The 14,269-nt window shown below is 61.8% G+C and overlaps 3 protein-coding genes across 3 annotated transcripts in view; 2 read left to right on the top strand and 1 right to left on the bottom strand.

The window, feature by feature from the left end:
- Nucleotides 1–5,182, bottom strand: part of MNEG_0718 (LMBR1 domain-containing protein 2) — a gene marked incomplete at both ends in the record, with an annotated part of 6,840 nt that extends 1,658 nt beyond the window's left edge. Inside the window, 14 exons of the mRNA XM_014050806.1 lie at nucleotides 115–257; nucleotides 549–652; nucleotides 970–1,056; nucleotides 1,319–1,412; nucleotides 1,622–1,747; nucleotides 1,961–2,067; nucleotides 2,356–2,417; nucleotides 2,604–2,691; nucleotides 2,999–3,142; nucleotides 3,348–3,516; nucleotides 3,673–3,905; nucleotides 4,214–4,273; nucleotides 4,580–4,675; nucleotides 5,042–5,182. Of these exons, the coding sequence (XP_013906260.1) occupies nucleotides 115–257; nucleotides 549–652; nucleotides 970–1,056; nucleotides 1,319–1,412; nucleotides 1,622–1,747; nucleotides 1,961–2,067; nucleotides 2,356–2,417; nucleotides 2,604–2,691; nucleotides 2,999–3,142; nucleotides 3,348–3,516; nucleotides 3,673–3,905; nucleotides 4,214–4,273; nucleotides 4,580–4,675; nucleotides 5,042–5,182 (1,654 nt within the window). The remainder of the gene's footprint in view (nucleotides 1–114; nucleotides 258–548; nucleotides 653–969; nucleotides 1,057–1,318; nucleotides 1,413–1,621; nucleotides 1,748–1,960; nucleotides 2,068–2,355; nucleotides 2,418–2,603; nucleotides 2,692–2,998; nucleotides 3,143–3,347; nucleotides 3,517–3,672; nucleotides 3,906–4,213; nucleotides 4,274–4,579; nucleotides 4,676–5,041) is intronic.
- Nucleotides 5,183–6,667: 1,485 nt separating this feature from the next.
- Nucleotides 6,668–10,405, top strand: MNEG_0717 (hypothetical protein; the record flags this gene model as incomplete). Its single annotated transcript, XM_014050805.1, has 8 exons — nucleotides 6,668–6,883; nucleotides 7,229–7,440; nucleotides 7,786–7,919; nucleotides 8,203–8,294; nucleotides 8,610–8,679; nucleotides 8,858–9,030; nucleotides 9,327–9,980; nucleotides 10,256–10,405. The coding sequence occupies 8 exons, from the start codon at nucleotides 6,668–6,670 to the stop codon at nucleotides 10,403–10,405; spliced, it is 1,701 nt and encodes a 566-aa protein (XP_013906259.1).
- Nucleotides 10,406–11,672: 1,267 nt separating this feature from the next.
- MNEG_0716 (ubiquitin-conjugating enzyme E2 H) lies at nucleotides 11,673–13,468 on the top strand (the record flags this gene model as incomplete). Its single annotated transcript, XM_014050804.1, has 6 exons — nucleotides 11,673–11,680; nucleotides 11,991–12,070; nucleotides 12,318–12,432; nucleotides 12,682–12,734; nucleotides 12,961–13,089; nucleotides 13,293–13,468. The coding sequence occupies 6 exons, from the start codon at nucleotides 11,673–11,675 to the stop codon at nucleotides 13,466–13,468; spliced, it is 561 nt and encodes a 186-aa protein (XP_013906258.1).
- Nucleotides 13,469–14,269: the final 801 nt, after the last annotated feature.

The raw sequence follows: 14,269 nt of genomic DNA, 5'->3' as shown, positions 1-14,269 counted from the left end.
CCCCTTTGCCCCCCCCCCCCAGCCCCGCCAACCATGACCATCGCATCCAGGTGCCAGGCACCCAGCCGCTCCACTTGAGTCACGTCAACACCCCTGCCCCCCCCCCGCGCTCACTCTTTGGGCCAAGCCCCGGGAACTCCAGGTCGATGACACTGGAGTGCAGGATGTCTCCGACGCGCAGCCCGTTGGCCGCCGCCTCGGCCTCCTTGCGTATGAGGGCGCGGCCGCGCTCTGTGTACTGGTCGTCCACATCATCACTGCGGGGGCGGGGTGGGGGGGGAGGGGGAGAGCAGGGGGGAAACGCCGGGCTGAAGTTTTTTCGTGTGTGTGTGTGTGTGTGTGTGCATGTGCATGTGCGTGTGCGTGTGCGTGTGTGTGTGTGGTGATAAGGAGGGCCAGCTTCCAGGTGTGCAGCTGATTGTGCGAGCGGGTGATTCGTGGCTCGCAACCAATGCAATCAGCACTCTGGGCGTCGGAGTTTTTTGCAGCGTGACTGGCCAGTAGCGGCGGCGGGCGGCGCGTAGTTCAGCAGCGCAGCGCTGCCCCACCTCGTGAAGCGGTACTTGGCGCTGACGCAGGACCCCATCAGGCGGTCCCACAGCCGCAGGTACGTCAGGGTGCAGTGCACCACCAGCAGCAGGGGCAGGTACACCTGCGGGGGAGATCGCGCGGGGAGCGTTGCACCAGGGGCGCGAGCTTGGTCCCCAACGGTTGGGGGTGACGGCGAGGCGCACCGTCAGCGAGCATGGGTTCCATGCCTGGGCCTTCAAGTCACCAGTCATCAAGAGATACGCTCTGATTCCAAATGTGGCATTATTTGCTGAAGGTGGCAAGATGACAGGATCCCCACCAAGACAAGCCTAGGGCCTGGGCCAGTGGCCAGAGCCCCGCCCGGGCGCGTGCGGGGTCGCCCCCACGCGGCAGCCAAACACCACGTTTTGGCCGGGCAGCGCGCCGCCGCCCCCTCACGTTGAGGTGCTGGCCCAGCACCGGCAGGACGTCCATGGTGCCCATGTTGCGAGTGAACACGGTGCGCTGCCCGCCCACGCGCCCGTCCTGCGTGGGAGTGGCGGCGGCGGGGGCATCTGGTCGCCGGGAGCGGCTGAGCCAAGAGGCGACTACACGGACGCAAGAGGCGACAGTACTGGACGTCCCCGGCATCAGGCCTGGCGCGGAGGCGGCCATTCTGGCTGGGCAGGGTCGAGGAATGTAAGGTGGCCCGTGGGTCGGAGCAAAAAGTCAGTCAAAGTCGGAGCCCTGCGTGTCCCTGGCGCCACAAGCACCCCAGGATGCGCCACAAGCGCCCCAGGACGCGCACCATGTGGATCATGTGGAGGAAGTTCCAGCATGTCGCCGGGGCAAAGCGGCACATGAGGCTGCCGTTCTGCATCAGCGCCGCGCCCGTCGTGGCCCTGTGTGGTCATTAGTAGGATGATTGGTGGCTGCAACAGTCGGAGTTGCGGCGCAGCCTTGTGGCCGTGTCCCAACTAGAACCTAAAAATATGACTTCTTGCAAATCCTGGGCAGCCATGCGCCTGGAAGCGCACAAAGCAGGGTTGGGCATGCACTCGCAACCACAGGCGCGCAGGCGTCCACGCCCTTGCAGCTTGCAGGCACCCACCTTGGCAGCAGCTTGTTGTAGTCAAACGCGTTCAGACGGAACAGGGCAAAGTACGTGCATACGCAGATGTAGGCCAGGGGCAGGCTCGTGATGACCTGCACCCCAAACTCGTGCGGCACGGCGCTCCTGTGCAAAGGCGAAAGCGCAAGGTGAGGCGTTGCAGCCTGTGCGCAGGAGAATTTTGCCGACCTCTCCGTCAGGCTCACTGCAGCCGCTTACCTCTCTCAAGTGGCCTCACTGCTTACGACAGCTCCTAGCATGTAACTCTAAGTCCCTCGCTGCAGGCACGAGGTGCGCCAGGTCGTCACTTGTCCCTGTTGTAGCGCCGCACAGCCCCACCTGATTGCCAGGCTGAAGGGTGACAAATCTGGCCGTTGGCCTGTGAAGATGGTGGCCTCACTCCAGATGATTATAAGGCTCAGGGCACCCACCAGCACGCCAATGACCTGGTGGCGAGTGCGCGTGCGTATGTGCATACGTGCGTGTGTGTGTGTGTGTGTGTGTGTGTGTGTGTGTGTGTGTGTGTGTGTGTGTGTGTTCGTATGCGCGTGTATGTGTCTGGTTGAGATAGGTAAGGTGGACTTATATCACAAACATGACTGGCCCCAGACTGCGAGCGTGGGTGTGGTTGCTTCTGCATCGGCGCAACCTTCGCCTTCAGAACCAAAGTACAGCATTCGCAAGCCGACATAGGTCAACAGCACTATCACAGCGAAGCCCACCCCGCCCCCCACCTTGCGGACCAGCGGGTGCAGCACGCAGCGGTAGTACCACAGGGCGTTGCCCCAGGCCGTGCCTGGAGTGCATGAAGGAGATCTTGACATAAGCTATTCAAGCCGCAGGGACCGCAACGTCCATCTAATGTGGGTTCAAGCAGCAGGCCAAGATTTCCAAAACATGGCGTGGGCCACCGTCAGCGGCAGTCCCCACCCGTCGTGCAACACATGGTCGTTTGTACATTTAGCAGCAGCCGCCCGCTCACCCGTCCCAAGTGTCTCTGGGGGCGCCTCGTAATCGCCTCTTTCCCGTGCTTTGACCACCTCCTGCAGCACCAGCGCTGATGTCACCACCTGGGCCAGGCAAGGTGAAGATCAGCACGGGGCCATCTTGCCGAATTGCCAGAGGCCTCACAGCCAGTGAAACGCCAAGTCAGCACGCAACCCCAGGTTGCGTCCTCCAGCAGGCTCACTGCAGCGCATCGCAATCTTCATTCCACCCGAACGCGTCACCGGTGCTTGCTATCCAACTCAGCCCAGCCAAAGCTGTCCTGAACCTTACATGCGTTGAAGCCCAAAGGCCTCTCGAGCCCTCTTGGTCTGGGGGATTTGGCACCCCCCACCAGCTGAGGTCATCACCCGTGCCCCACCAGCCACGCACCTCCTCATATTGTGCATGCGCGCCCTTGTAGCTGTGTATTGCCGCCGCCAGCCGCCGCCTCAAAGCAGCAAGGCCTGCCAGATCATAGTTGTACTCCAGGTCGTCCGCGTTGAGGCGCTCAATGTCCAGGTTGCGCGCGCTGACCTGCAAGATCATGGCAGAGCAGGCAGGGCGGGGCGAAACAGGGGGGCGTATGGAGGGACTGCAGCAGAAACTGAAACTGGGCCGCACCAGCCAATCTGGTTGCTGACAGTTGTCGCATGGCAACGCCAGCCCTGCAAGGCGCCCGCCTTTCAGCCTTACTTGGCCTGGCCCACACCATCTCCCCCGCCCCAGCCAAGCGTCCCACCTGGCTGGGCTTGACGGGGCTCTCATTCTCTGCAAAGGCTGATACCACCTCCATGTAGGGCCGCAGGGGGTCGCGCCGCGGCATCTGGCGCTCGTTGGCGCATATGATGGTGACGACGGCCTCCAGCTCAGCCGTCGTCTTCAGCACCTCGCCGGCGAAGCGGCCCGTCCTGGGGCCGCGCGTCGATTGAAAAAGTGAAATGCCTTGTGCATTTGCAGAACAAGGAAAACTCCCAAACAGCCCTGGTTAGCTGACGTCGCGACGCAACGGAGCCCTCAACTCCGATGTCCCCCGCAGAGTTGCCGCGTCCCCTGGCGCCGCTCACCTGTGGGCGCACCACTTGAGCAGCTGCTCCGGGCGGCTCTTCCACGTCTCCCTTGGGATCTCCACCAGTCCGTAGCCCATCAGCAGCAGGCCCACGCTCAGCGCGAAGGTGTTGGAGAGGCCCATGCCGAGGGCCACCAGGTCGCTGATGCGCAGGGCCTTCTCCACCACGATGATCACGATAAGGCCCACCACCGCGGCGGCGCCCGCCGCGCCGTACAGGATCCCGTTCTCCTGCGCGGCGGGGTTTGTTTGGATTGGTGCGATACGGCCGGTGGGGTCCGTGTTTGCGCACGCTGGGTTCAAGGGGTTGCACGAGGGGCGGGATGGTGGCTGCGCGGCAAGATCGGATGAGATAGAGGCATATGGCACCGTTTTTCATGCACACACGCGCACTTGCACACACACACACACACAGACGCGCGCGCACACACACATACACACACACACACATACAGCCCCTACGGACGGGTAGGCTGTCTTTGCCCCGAGCACGGCCCCAGCCGGCGCGCCTTGAGCGATGTCATACAGCGGGCTCCAACTGTGAAGTCCCCAGCGTCTGCATAGACCTGGAAGAATGGCAGCACCATCCACGTCAACACCTGGATGGGTCACAGCAGGTGGGTGTGTGAGATATTGCGACATGACGAAGGGTGCCGTCCAAGGGGCAATACTGGGAGTTGGGGCGTCATGAACGGGGTCAGCCCCTGCGGCGGGGACCCAGGAAGGCGCGTGCCTCCATCAACCGGCCAGCTGCAAAATCTACTCAGCCCGGTGCGCCACGTGGTGCCTCCTGGCTGCCGCCCGCTCGCCTCGCCTGACCATCTGCACGCCAATGTGCATGCTGCTGCCTCTGCCCCGCAACCCAGCCCTTGATGCAGCCATGCACCGCGCCGCTGAGGGCCCACCTGCGTCGACCAATAGCAGACCTTCCACATCACATCGACGACTGCGTTGTCCCCGCGCTTGATGAGCGTCGAAAACACATCAATGGGCACCAGCACCTGCAACGCGGCAGCGACAGGCAGTCAGGACGGCGAGCAGCCGCGGCAAGGCAGTTGCCGGCGACGTGTCAGGCACATTTGCTGCTTGTGAAGCAAGCGCGCTGCTACCAAACAAGCCGGCTTGCTTGCGCCAACGCCTGAGAACAGCAGCCGATGTTTGCGCGTGTTCGACCGCAGCGCTGCCAGCCAGCTAGGTGGCTGGCGCTGCTGTCAACAAGCCGTGCGACCCGGCGATGCGCGCGCCACTCGAGCCTCTGTGCATTGTCGTCCGTGCGCCTGAACACTGGCTGATCGCCCCGCCTGGCCGCGCGAGGCCGCCCCCCTCCCACCCACGTCGCAACAGTGCGACGGCATCTGCAAACTCACCACAACGATGAAGGCCACGAGCCAAGCGTAGGTGGTGGTGGCCTTTACTACCAGCGGCACGCTGCCAGCCGCATAGCGGCGGATCAATAGGAATATTGCGGCCCCCACCGCCACCAGCGCCAGGGAGAAGAACCCCCACATGGCCGGCGCAGCGGCTGGGGCGCGCGCGCAGCGCAGGCGCTGTGTGCGACCACGCCTCCTTCTAGGTCAGCGTCAGCGGCGCACCACGGCCGCTCTTGCGCAATTCTAATGGCGTTGCGCCGCTGCTGGTACAGTCTGGTCGCCTGTCGCACCGTTACAGCTGGGGGCCCAGGTTGCTTGACAAGGCGCGCCAAACCAGCAGAAGGTCGCCCGCCAAGCACCAGTAGTCTTCGTGCGACGCCGGCAGTAGAAGTGGTAAACGAGGCTCAAAATTGACTCATACAGCTCTCTGCCAGCCTCTATTGCGGGTCAGACAGCGGGACGGCCGCTCGCTTTCACTGCAGCACGGCGTTGGTGAATGGATACTTGAAAGACTGGTACAGAACGATTGTACGTACGTACTTTCAGCGAGTATCAAGTGTCACCCGCGCCTCTTGATTGATCGGGTCCAACCAAGGTGCAGGTGGCACCACCACTGTACAGCAGGCAACCAGGTTCGAATGTGGAGCACATTCACCAAAAATATGAGCAGGCTGACGACTGTGACAACCACATGTTCTTGTCATGTGTGGTAAGTGCTGGCACCGGCGGACGGCGCTGTGGTAGAGGCACCAGTTGGTCAACTTGACATGCCGACGCAAATTGCAGCAGATGAAAGGGAGTCCCTCCTCCATGGCTCAGAGTTTCATGCGTCAAGGATGTAAGGAAGACATGCTATAGGCGAGTGGACTCATTGGCAAGGTGAGCCCTCAACACCTATTTCTTTGGTTTTGGAGACTACGGTAGGCGCACCAAGCCTAGGTAAGCCTCAGTAACGGTGTGATACGCATGCGGATTGTTTGGGACGGCAAGATGCCGACCATGTGCTTTTGCCTCAAAGTTTGCAGTCCCTTTACGCGTAGACTGGGGGGACCAGCTGGTCTGATGCATCACTTTCCGATTCCCGGGAGCATTACAGGGTGGTTCTTGCTGCCAAGAAGCGCAGGTTTCAAGGCTTTTGTTTGAAACTTTGGGCGCATGATCATTCAGCCGCAGCAGGCTCGTGTACCGCACTCTGGTGGTGCCAGTGTCAGTGACAGCGCCTCTTGTTTCATGCAACCCGATGAGGACAACTGCCACACATTAGCAAACCAAAACCCAGAGCTTAACCTTGGGACGGCCAGGTGCCACGTGCTCAGCGTTGGCACTCGCACTGTGCACCAGGAGCCTTGTGCAAGGCAGCTGCTGGGCAAGCAGGTGCGGCGTGCCCTGGTCGGCGCTGTGGGCAATAGCCAGCTACATGTGTGCCGGTGCGCTTTCAGCAAGGAAACCACGGGATCAATTACATTAGATTGCAGTGGCAATGGGCGCTTGGTGATGCTCAACCTAGCGCACTTGCGAGGCCTCCGCGGCACTCGGCTGTCTGCGTTCACCGGAAGCTGCTACAAGAGGCTCGAATCAATCACAAGATACGATAAAGGTACACGTTGGACGGCTGCAGCCGCCATGGTGACCGTTCAAGAAGCGATCTCGCTCACCCAGGAGGAGCAGGAGCTGTTCACATTGCTTCTGGAATCTGTAAAGCATGCCGGGACGGACACCACGCTGCGCTGCGCGGGCGGGTGGGTGCGGGACAAGCTGCTGGGGAAGGAGTCCAAGGACATCGACGTGGCGCTGGACAACATGCTGGGCAAGGACTTCGCAGACAAGGCGCGCAGGATGGTGTTTGTTGTGACATGGACACACTGTAGCAGTGAGCGGCAGACTTGTGTGATCATACACGCGTTTCTGCATGTGTATGAGGCCCTTGTGCAGTCGTGTGGGTGGTGGCCTGTATGAGCCCGCTAGCCTGGTCCCCTAGGCTCACCAATTGGGGCGAGGCACTATTGATAGTGCCTCGCCACTCAACGGAGGCCAAGCCGTTTGTTGACCTCCTGTGCTGCCTCTCTAGATGCCCTCCACAACAACACTATTGCCCGGCCGGCCCCATCCACGTCCTCCCCGCCCCCCCCACACACACACAGCCGCACACGCAAACACAAGCTTCGGGCGCACACCCATCAACAGGTCAACGACTACCTGCAGTCGCAAGGGCGCGAGACAAAGAAGGCGGCCGTCATTCACAGCAACCCTGACCAGTCAAAGCACTTGGAAACCGCGCGCATGCGGGTGAACGACCTCTGGATTGACCTGGTCAACCTGCGCAGCGAGACGTACGCGGAGGGCAGCCGCATACCCACCATGGAGTTTGGGACGCCGCTGCAGGATGCTGAGCGCAGGTGTGGGGCGCGGAGCTGCGGTATGTGGGTGTTTGGCACCGTTGGCTTGCATTCCTTGGTGTCATCCACCAGTTGGTCTGGTTAGGCTGGCTCGGGGCAGTGCAGCAGGAGGACGGGCGTTTCAGGATGCATGTATCTGCTGACCCGTCATTGGACGATGCAGTGTAATCTGGATACAATGCCAATTGTTGCCGCCCATATCGCGGAGGGTTTGGACAACCCCCTGTGCCATATTGCCTCCTATCATGATCTCCTCTGCTGCGCATGGTTTGTACTCCTAGCAATCAACTGCTCTGACCCCACACACACCTCTCCCATCTGCGCCCTCCAACCCGCCACCATCAGAGACTTCACAATCAACGCGCTCTTCTACAACCTGAACCAGGGCGCGGTGGAGGACCTCACGGGGCGCGGCCTCGCAGACCTTCGCGCCGGGCTGCTGCGCACGCCGCTGCCCGCGTCGGAGACGTTCTTAGACGGTGAGCAGCTTTAGGAAAGGACCGTCAGCAAGTTATGAGGCGTGTTGACGATGTTCAGGGCCCCTGCCTTGTGTTGGGCTGAATACTGCTGGATGCAGACAGTGAACACGAGCGCCTGTCATTTCTGAAATCCAGTTCAAGGATGCAACCGCTGCAATTGGGTGAACCACAAGCGCCATCCTACTCATGGATGCATGCCAGGGGCGGCAGCTGCTGCTCGCATGATCCTTGGCAGCAGCCTGGCAACACCTAGCCGCCCCATGCCTGTGTCCCGGCCCTGCAGACCCGCTGCGCGTGCTGCGCGCTGTGCGTTTCGCGACGCGTTTTGGCTTCGATCTGCACCCAGAAATTCTTCAGGCGGCCGCCAGCGACAAGGTGGGTGCAGGGTATGGGCCGAGGGTATGTGTACAGAGGCACGGGAGGGCGTGCAAAGCAACCTGTAAGAGTCGGGCTGCTGAGGGCGTGTGAGACAGGTACAGGTGGGCGTGCAAGGCGTTCTGTCGAGGCGGGGCCTCCATGCAAGGCTCGCGCTGATCGGGAGCGCATGACATGCGTCGCTGGTCTGAGACACCCAGGCCATGCGACCAGCGTGGCCGCCAACCCAGACCCCAGCCCTGAACCCTGACACACCCCTTATGCACTCAGTCGCGGCCCTGCCTAAGACCTGCACATATTGCACCGCCTAAGCAGGTGCGGACCGCGCTGGGCCAGAAAATCAGCCGAGAGCGCATAGGGACGGAGCTGGAGGGCATGTTCAATGGTGAGGATCCCGCAAGCCGCTTGTGAGCACTGCCTTCGCAAACCTCCAGGTGCACTCCTCTTGCCCTTGCCCTGGTTCCGTTCCCCCGTGCGCGCTCAAAGCCTGACCGGGCAACTTTCAGGCGACTGGCGGGTGCTCAGCCGTCGATTCGCACCTCCGACACGTTGCACGGGCGCAGGGACCGCGCCGTCGCTGGCAGTGCTGCTGCTCGAGCGGCTGCGGCTGTTCCCAGTGGTGTTTGCCGCGCCGCCGCAGAACACGCAGCAGCTGGGGGAGGGCTTCGGCGCACCCTGCGCGTCGGCTATTGCGGCGGCAGAGGCGCTGCTCAAGGCATCAGGCCTGGCTGAGGAGGTGGGGCCCTTGGCTGGTTGTGACAGGATCCTGCTCCTGGCTACCCAGCAGGCGTGCAGGCCGCTGGGCGAGCTCGCTGTCTGGCTGGCTGTCTGGCTGGCTGGCTGTCTGGTTGGCTGGCAGCTCTGTGATGCGTGCAGTGATGTCGTCTGGGGAGCTGCTAAAGGTCGGGTGCGTTGCTGCGTGTCAGCCTTGAGGTACGCAGCAGGGTCAGCTCCTGTGCACACGCGGTGCCAACTTGAGACACAAGCTTTCCGTCCCTGCTGTTCGCTCCCGCAAACCATTCACCGCAACAGCTGCCCGTTGAGGAGCGCCGCCTGCTGCTGCTGGCCGGCTGCCTGTTCCCGCTTCGCCGCGCGACCATCCCAAACCCTGCCAAGGGCGGCCGCGGCGCGCCGGTCCCTGTCAGCGCCTACATGATCCGCGAATCAATAAAGTGGCGTGTCAAGGAGGTTGATGGGACGGCCCTGCTGCACGAGGTTGCGCCTGATCTCGCTCAGATCAGCCAGCAACTCAGGGCCGGTGCACCGATTGGCGGCAACGGTGACGGCAGCGGCGGGGAAGCAGGAGCGGAGGGCGGCAGCGTCGACGATCAGAATGTGAGAGTGGCGCTGGGGCACGCGATCCGGAAGCTCAAGCAACACTGGAAGCTTGGGGTGCTGTTGGCGCCGCTGGTTCACCACCCCTCGAGCGCACAGCCGCTTGGGGTCGAAGATGTGGGGCAGACGCAAGGCGGTGGCAGCGGCGGTGGCAGCGGCGGCGGCGGCGCGTCGGCCGCACAGCTCGCCGAGGCGGCGGCAGCGGCGGCAGCGGGGCGGGACACAGAGGCGGTGGAGGCGGCGGCGTGGGCGGCAGGGCAGGTGGGGACAGTCAATGAGCTGCTGGCTGCGGTGCACGCGTTTGGGCTGCAGGACTGCTGGCAATGGAAGCCGCTGCTGGATGGCAAGGAGGTGAGTATGGGGAGAGGCTTGGCTCAACTGCCAGTCCGCCTGGTGCCTTGCAGCCAACGTTTTTGGCTGTCGGCAATACTGGGAAAGCACACCCACAACACAAAGGGGATGCCCTTTGCTGGCGGTGCTTTCTATGCCTGGTGCCCATGTGCAGCACAAACGATTGGTCCGCAATGTGCGGCACACATCAAATTGTACAGGTAGCTGCATGATCATATGAGACCCCCCTAGCTTGGTTGACGGCATGGCCCCTGCACCTGTGCCCTTGCCTACAGGTCATGTCTGTGTTGGGCATGAAGAAGGCAGGGCCGCAGCTGGGCAAGGTTCTCGCCGCAGCAATGGACTGGCAGCTCGCCAACCCCCAGGGCAGCAAGGCGGCCTGCATCGAACACCTTAAGCAGCGGGCGCCAGAACTGCTGGTTTAGCAGCTGCGAATGGCGGCCCAGCAACGGTCAGCCCCAATGCAGGTTTGCTTTTTTGGGGGAAGGGGGGTGCAGCGTTTTGTCCTGTTTACAGATGGGTTTTCAATGGCAGTGGCAGTTATACGCTGTGCTGTTGTAGATGAGTAAACATTGGTTTGGTGTCACCTCCTCTCTCTCATCCGCTGGCTCCGCATGCATGGTGCTGTATGGTGGCATGACCTTGTCGTGCACAACATGTTGCCTGTACAGCTGCAAGTAACTGCTGTGGCTTTGCCGCCCCCGTCAGCCTGCGACAGGGCTTGGATCGCGTTCGTAATATCTCGCGTGCCTGACGCAGCGGCATGACTGAATGCAGGGTCAGCGCCACCATGAATCTCGAGGGATACGTACCCTGGCGTGGGGTATGACATTTGGCTGCGTCTTTATCGCGGCCCCAATGACGTGTTGCCCAACAGTAGGTGCTAGTACTCATCATTATAGAGGGGACACTTCATGCATGTGGGGGATCGACTTGAGCCCTCGGGCAACACCACAATTTATAACCTGCATAATCATCTGATCAGGTGCTCAGCGTCGGCAGCGAATCCCCACTGTTTGCACAACGGACGTGGGGAAATGCTGGCACGAACCTGCAACAAGGCCATCGCTTCTGTGGCCGCAGTCAAAGGCTTCCTTGTAAGCATTCGGCGTTGCTGATCACATGGCTTTGATTGTGCCACAATAACATCGGCTGACGGCAAAGAAAAGGGGGCGTGCTTTGATGGGGAGCGTGGCTGGGCGACGGCGGGAGATCAGGTCTTCAGTGACTCCCAAGGCATGTCAGTGTGGCCCGCTGAGACGCATGCAGCCATCCCATTTCTGCAGGGGTTGCCCTTGCGTTCCCAACGGCTTGCGAGTGGCAGGTGCCAAGCATGCAGGAAGGCGCCGCTGTGTCGTTTGCTTGCAGTGAGCAGCTGCCGCGCAGCCCAATTGAGCTAGCTATCCATGCACACACCTCTGGCGGCTGGATGTGTGCACTTACAAGCTTATGATCGCTGTGTAGTAGGCTGTGCAGTCATTGACGTGCGTTGCTGTCTTGTTTTTGAGGCGCACACACTGTCATATCAGCAGCATTTGTCGGTGCCTCCATCCGCGGCCTGATCACCGCCGAGGGCCTGCCGAATTGATAGTACTTCCCATCACGCATCCTTCTTTGAACCACTCACGTTGCCCGCGGGCGTCGCCTGCTGGCAGGATGACCTCGCCGGGAAGGAGGCGAGAACATGATACCATGAAGCTGTGAGTGAAGAACAGGCATGACGTTCTCTTGGTTGGCGGATTCGGCCCCTGCATGCTGCTAGCCTGCTGGACGTGCACACGCGACCGCCAGCTGATGTGGCACGCAAGCTCGGGCGCCGTGTCCGGGCCGCGGAGCCTCAGCAGGCATGGGCGCGTTTGGTTGCGCGCCAAGAGCGCATCCCAGCGGACGGCTGGCGTGGGCGGCCTTGGCTGGCAAGTGATGGACAATGGCCGCTGGGTCGGCCCTTCGTTGTACCTCGTGCGACCTGCTGATGTGTACCTCCCCCTGCCCTGCCGTATTGTCCTGCAGCCTCATGTCTGACTGGAACGTTGAGCTGCTCGAGGACAACATGAGCGAGCTTTACGTGTCCTTTCATGGGCCCAAGGACAGTGAGTAGCCGCGCCCCCATGGCGCCTGCGATTTGCATGCACCCACACGCGTGTGTGCGCGTACGGGGCAAATTTACGGCGCTGCAGCGCCGACGCGCCGCGCTGTGTGCCTAGCAGCTCGTAAGCTGCAGAGCCGCATCCACTCGGCCGTCCAGGCCGCAATCACGCCGGTCCGGCGTGCACGCTTCTTGCCGATCGCTCCGTGCTTCTTCAAGTCAGCCGCAACCTATCAACCCGATTTTGCCAGGCCCATACGAGGGCGGCGTGTGGCGCGTGCGCGTGGAGCTCCCAGAGGCGTATCCTTACAAGTCCCCCTCCATAGGATTTGTCAACAAGATCTACCACCCCAACGTTGACCTGGGGTACGCACGCAGGGTGGAGGCAGCAGCGGTCAGGGCGACCGGGGTTCTAGGGGGTGCCTGCAAGCCGGCGTTTGCCAAGGATGGGCATGCCGACACACACTACGAGCAGTGGCCGAGCCGCGGTACTGCCAGAGGGTGGCAGCATGGAACGCGGCTAGCAACAGCGCGCCAGCGGCTGTCGGGGGCGCCGAGCCTGTGCGCTGACGCGCCGCCTCCCCGTGCCGCCGCTCCCTTGCACTCTCCTCACAGGGCGGGGTCTGTCTGCTTGGACGTCATCAACCAGACCTGGAGCCCGATGTTCGGTGAGCACGCGCCCCTGCACCTGCCAGGACCGAGCAAGCCCCGTCCACACTCATGGCCATGGGCCATCGCTTCGACTACGGTACCAAATAGTGCTGGATCGACCGCCGCTGCAAACGAGGCCCGCACCCCTCCTTTGTGTCTCCTCTCCCATGGTCTGCTCGGTGACCCGTTGACCCCCTGCCTTCCGCCCCGCCCCACCTGTGACGCGCCCCTGCCCGCCCCCAGACCTGATCAACGTGTTTGAGGTGTTCCTGCCGCAGCTTCTGCTGTACCCCAACCCGACAGACCCCCTCAACGGGGAGGCGGCCGCGCTGCTGATGCGGGACCCAGCGCTCTACAACATACGCGTCAAAGGTGCGTTGTTGTGGACGGGCCGCCGCCGGGGCGGCGTGGCGAGGCATGCTCGGACTCAAGAGTTGATGAGTTGGGCAGGTCACGTCATCATCGGGCATGGTATGGCGGAGCCCAGTCCATGCTTGCGTGCGCGCCGGAGCCAGCTCTGATCGAGCCCTCATCACCCGCCACATGGTTGCGTTGCGATGCGCCCCCTTGTGCAGATTACGTCAAGCGCTTCGCGTCCGCGGATGCAAGCGCGAAGCGCAAACATGGCTGCGGCGATGTCGCGCGGCCGGAGCGCCGGGCAGAGGAAAGTAGGGATGGCGGCGGTGAGGGCGGAGGGGAGGAGAGCGAGGGCGGGTTCCTGTCTTCAAGTGAGGAGGAAGACGACAGCTGACAGGGCCCCTGCCCAGGCTGGCGATGGGGTTGCCGCTGGCCTGCGCACAGCTGTACATGATCATCCAACCTCAGTCCCTTGTCCGTTTGATGTTGTCTTTCTCTTGGATGCCACGCTTTGCCTTTGTCATCGAGTGAATTGCTAGCTCTCTGTCCAGCGCGGTGCTGCCAGTCAAGCCCACTCCTTGGCCCAATTCCGCCCCCATGCCGCAAGCCATCATCTAGCACTTGGAACCAGCCAACAGCCTTCTGCTGCTCCGGCTCGGCCCAAGTGCATTCCAGGATGTGCGGGTGTGTTCAAATCCTGGAAAGTCGCACACACTTGCTGCAGCAGCGCGGGCAGCGGCCAGTCTCTTGCTCTCCCTCCTGCAATCGCACAAGGCGTGCGATTGCACGCCTTGTTGGGTTTGTGTTTTGCGTGGCTGCCTGACAAGGTACAGGACCCCGTTTTCAAGACGGCACGTCAACACTACTGCTGCGTGGCGTGTCCCGCCCCTCCGCCTTGCGGCAGGGTCGTCAGGAGTAGTTAGATTTCTCTGCTTATGCATAGTGTGTTGCTTTTGTCTTTCGTCTTTCATGAAGTAGTCAGAGCTGCCAATGTTTGATGAATAAGATGCGCCCCGCATCCCCTGCCCCCAGGTCAAGCCATCCCATGGACTTGTCCTGCCATTTGTATGCCCCCGCCCCGCGCACACGAACAAAATGCTTCCAGAACACATGTGTGCAGCTGCAGCACCCATCACATGCAGTTTTGTAAATCTAATCCACTCGTTTTCTTCTGCACGACCAGTTTTGTGGCTTG

Source organism: Monoraphidium neglectum (genome assembly GCF_000611645.1).
Source record: "Monoraphidium neglectum strain SAG 48.87 unplaced genomic scaffold scaffold00061, whole genome shotgun sequence".
Taxonomy (NCBI): Eukaryota; Viridiplantae; Chlorophyta; class Chlorophyceae; order Sphaeropleales; family Selenastraceae; genus Monoraphidium; species Monoraphidium neglectum.
The sequence above is the reverse complement of the archived record's forward strand: the minus strand, read 5'-3'. Positions and strand labels throughout refer to the sequence as shown.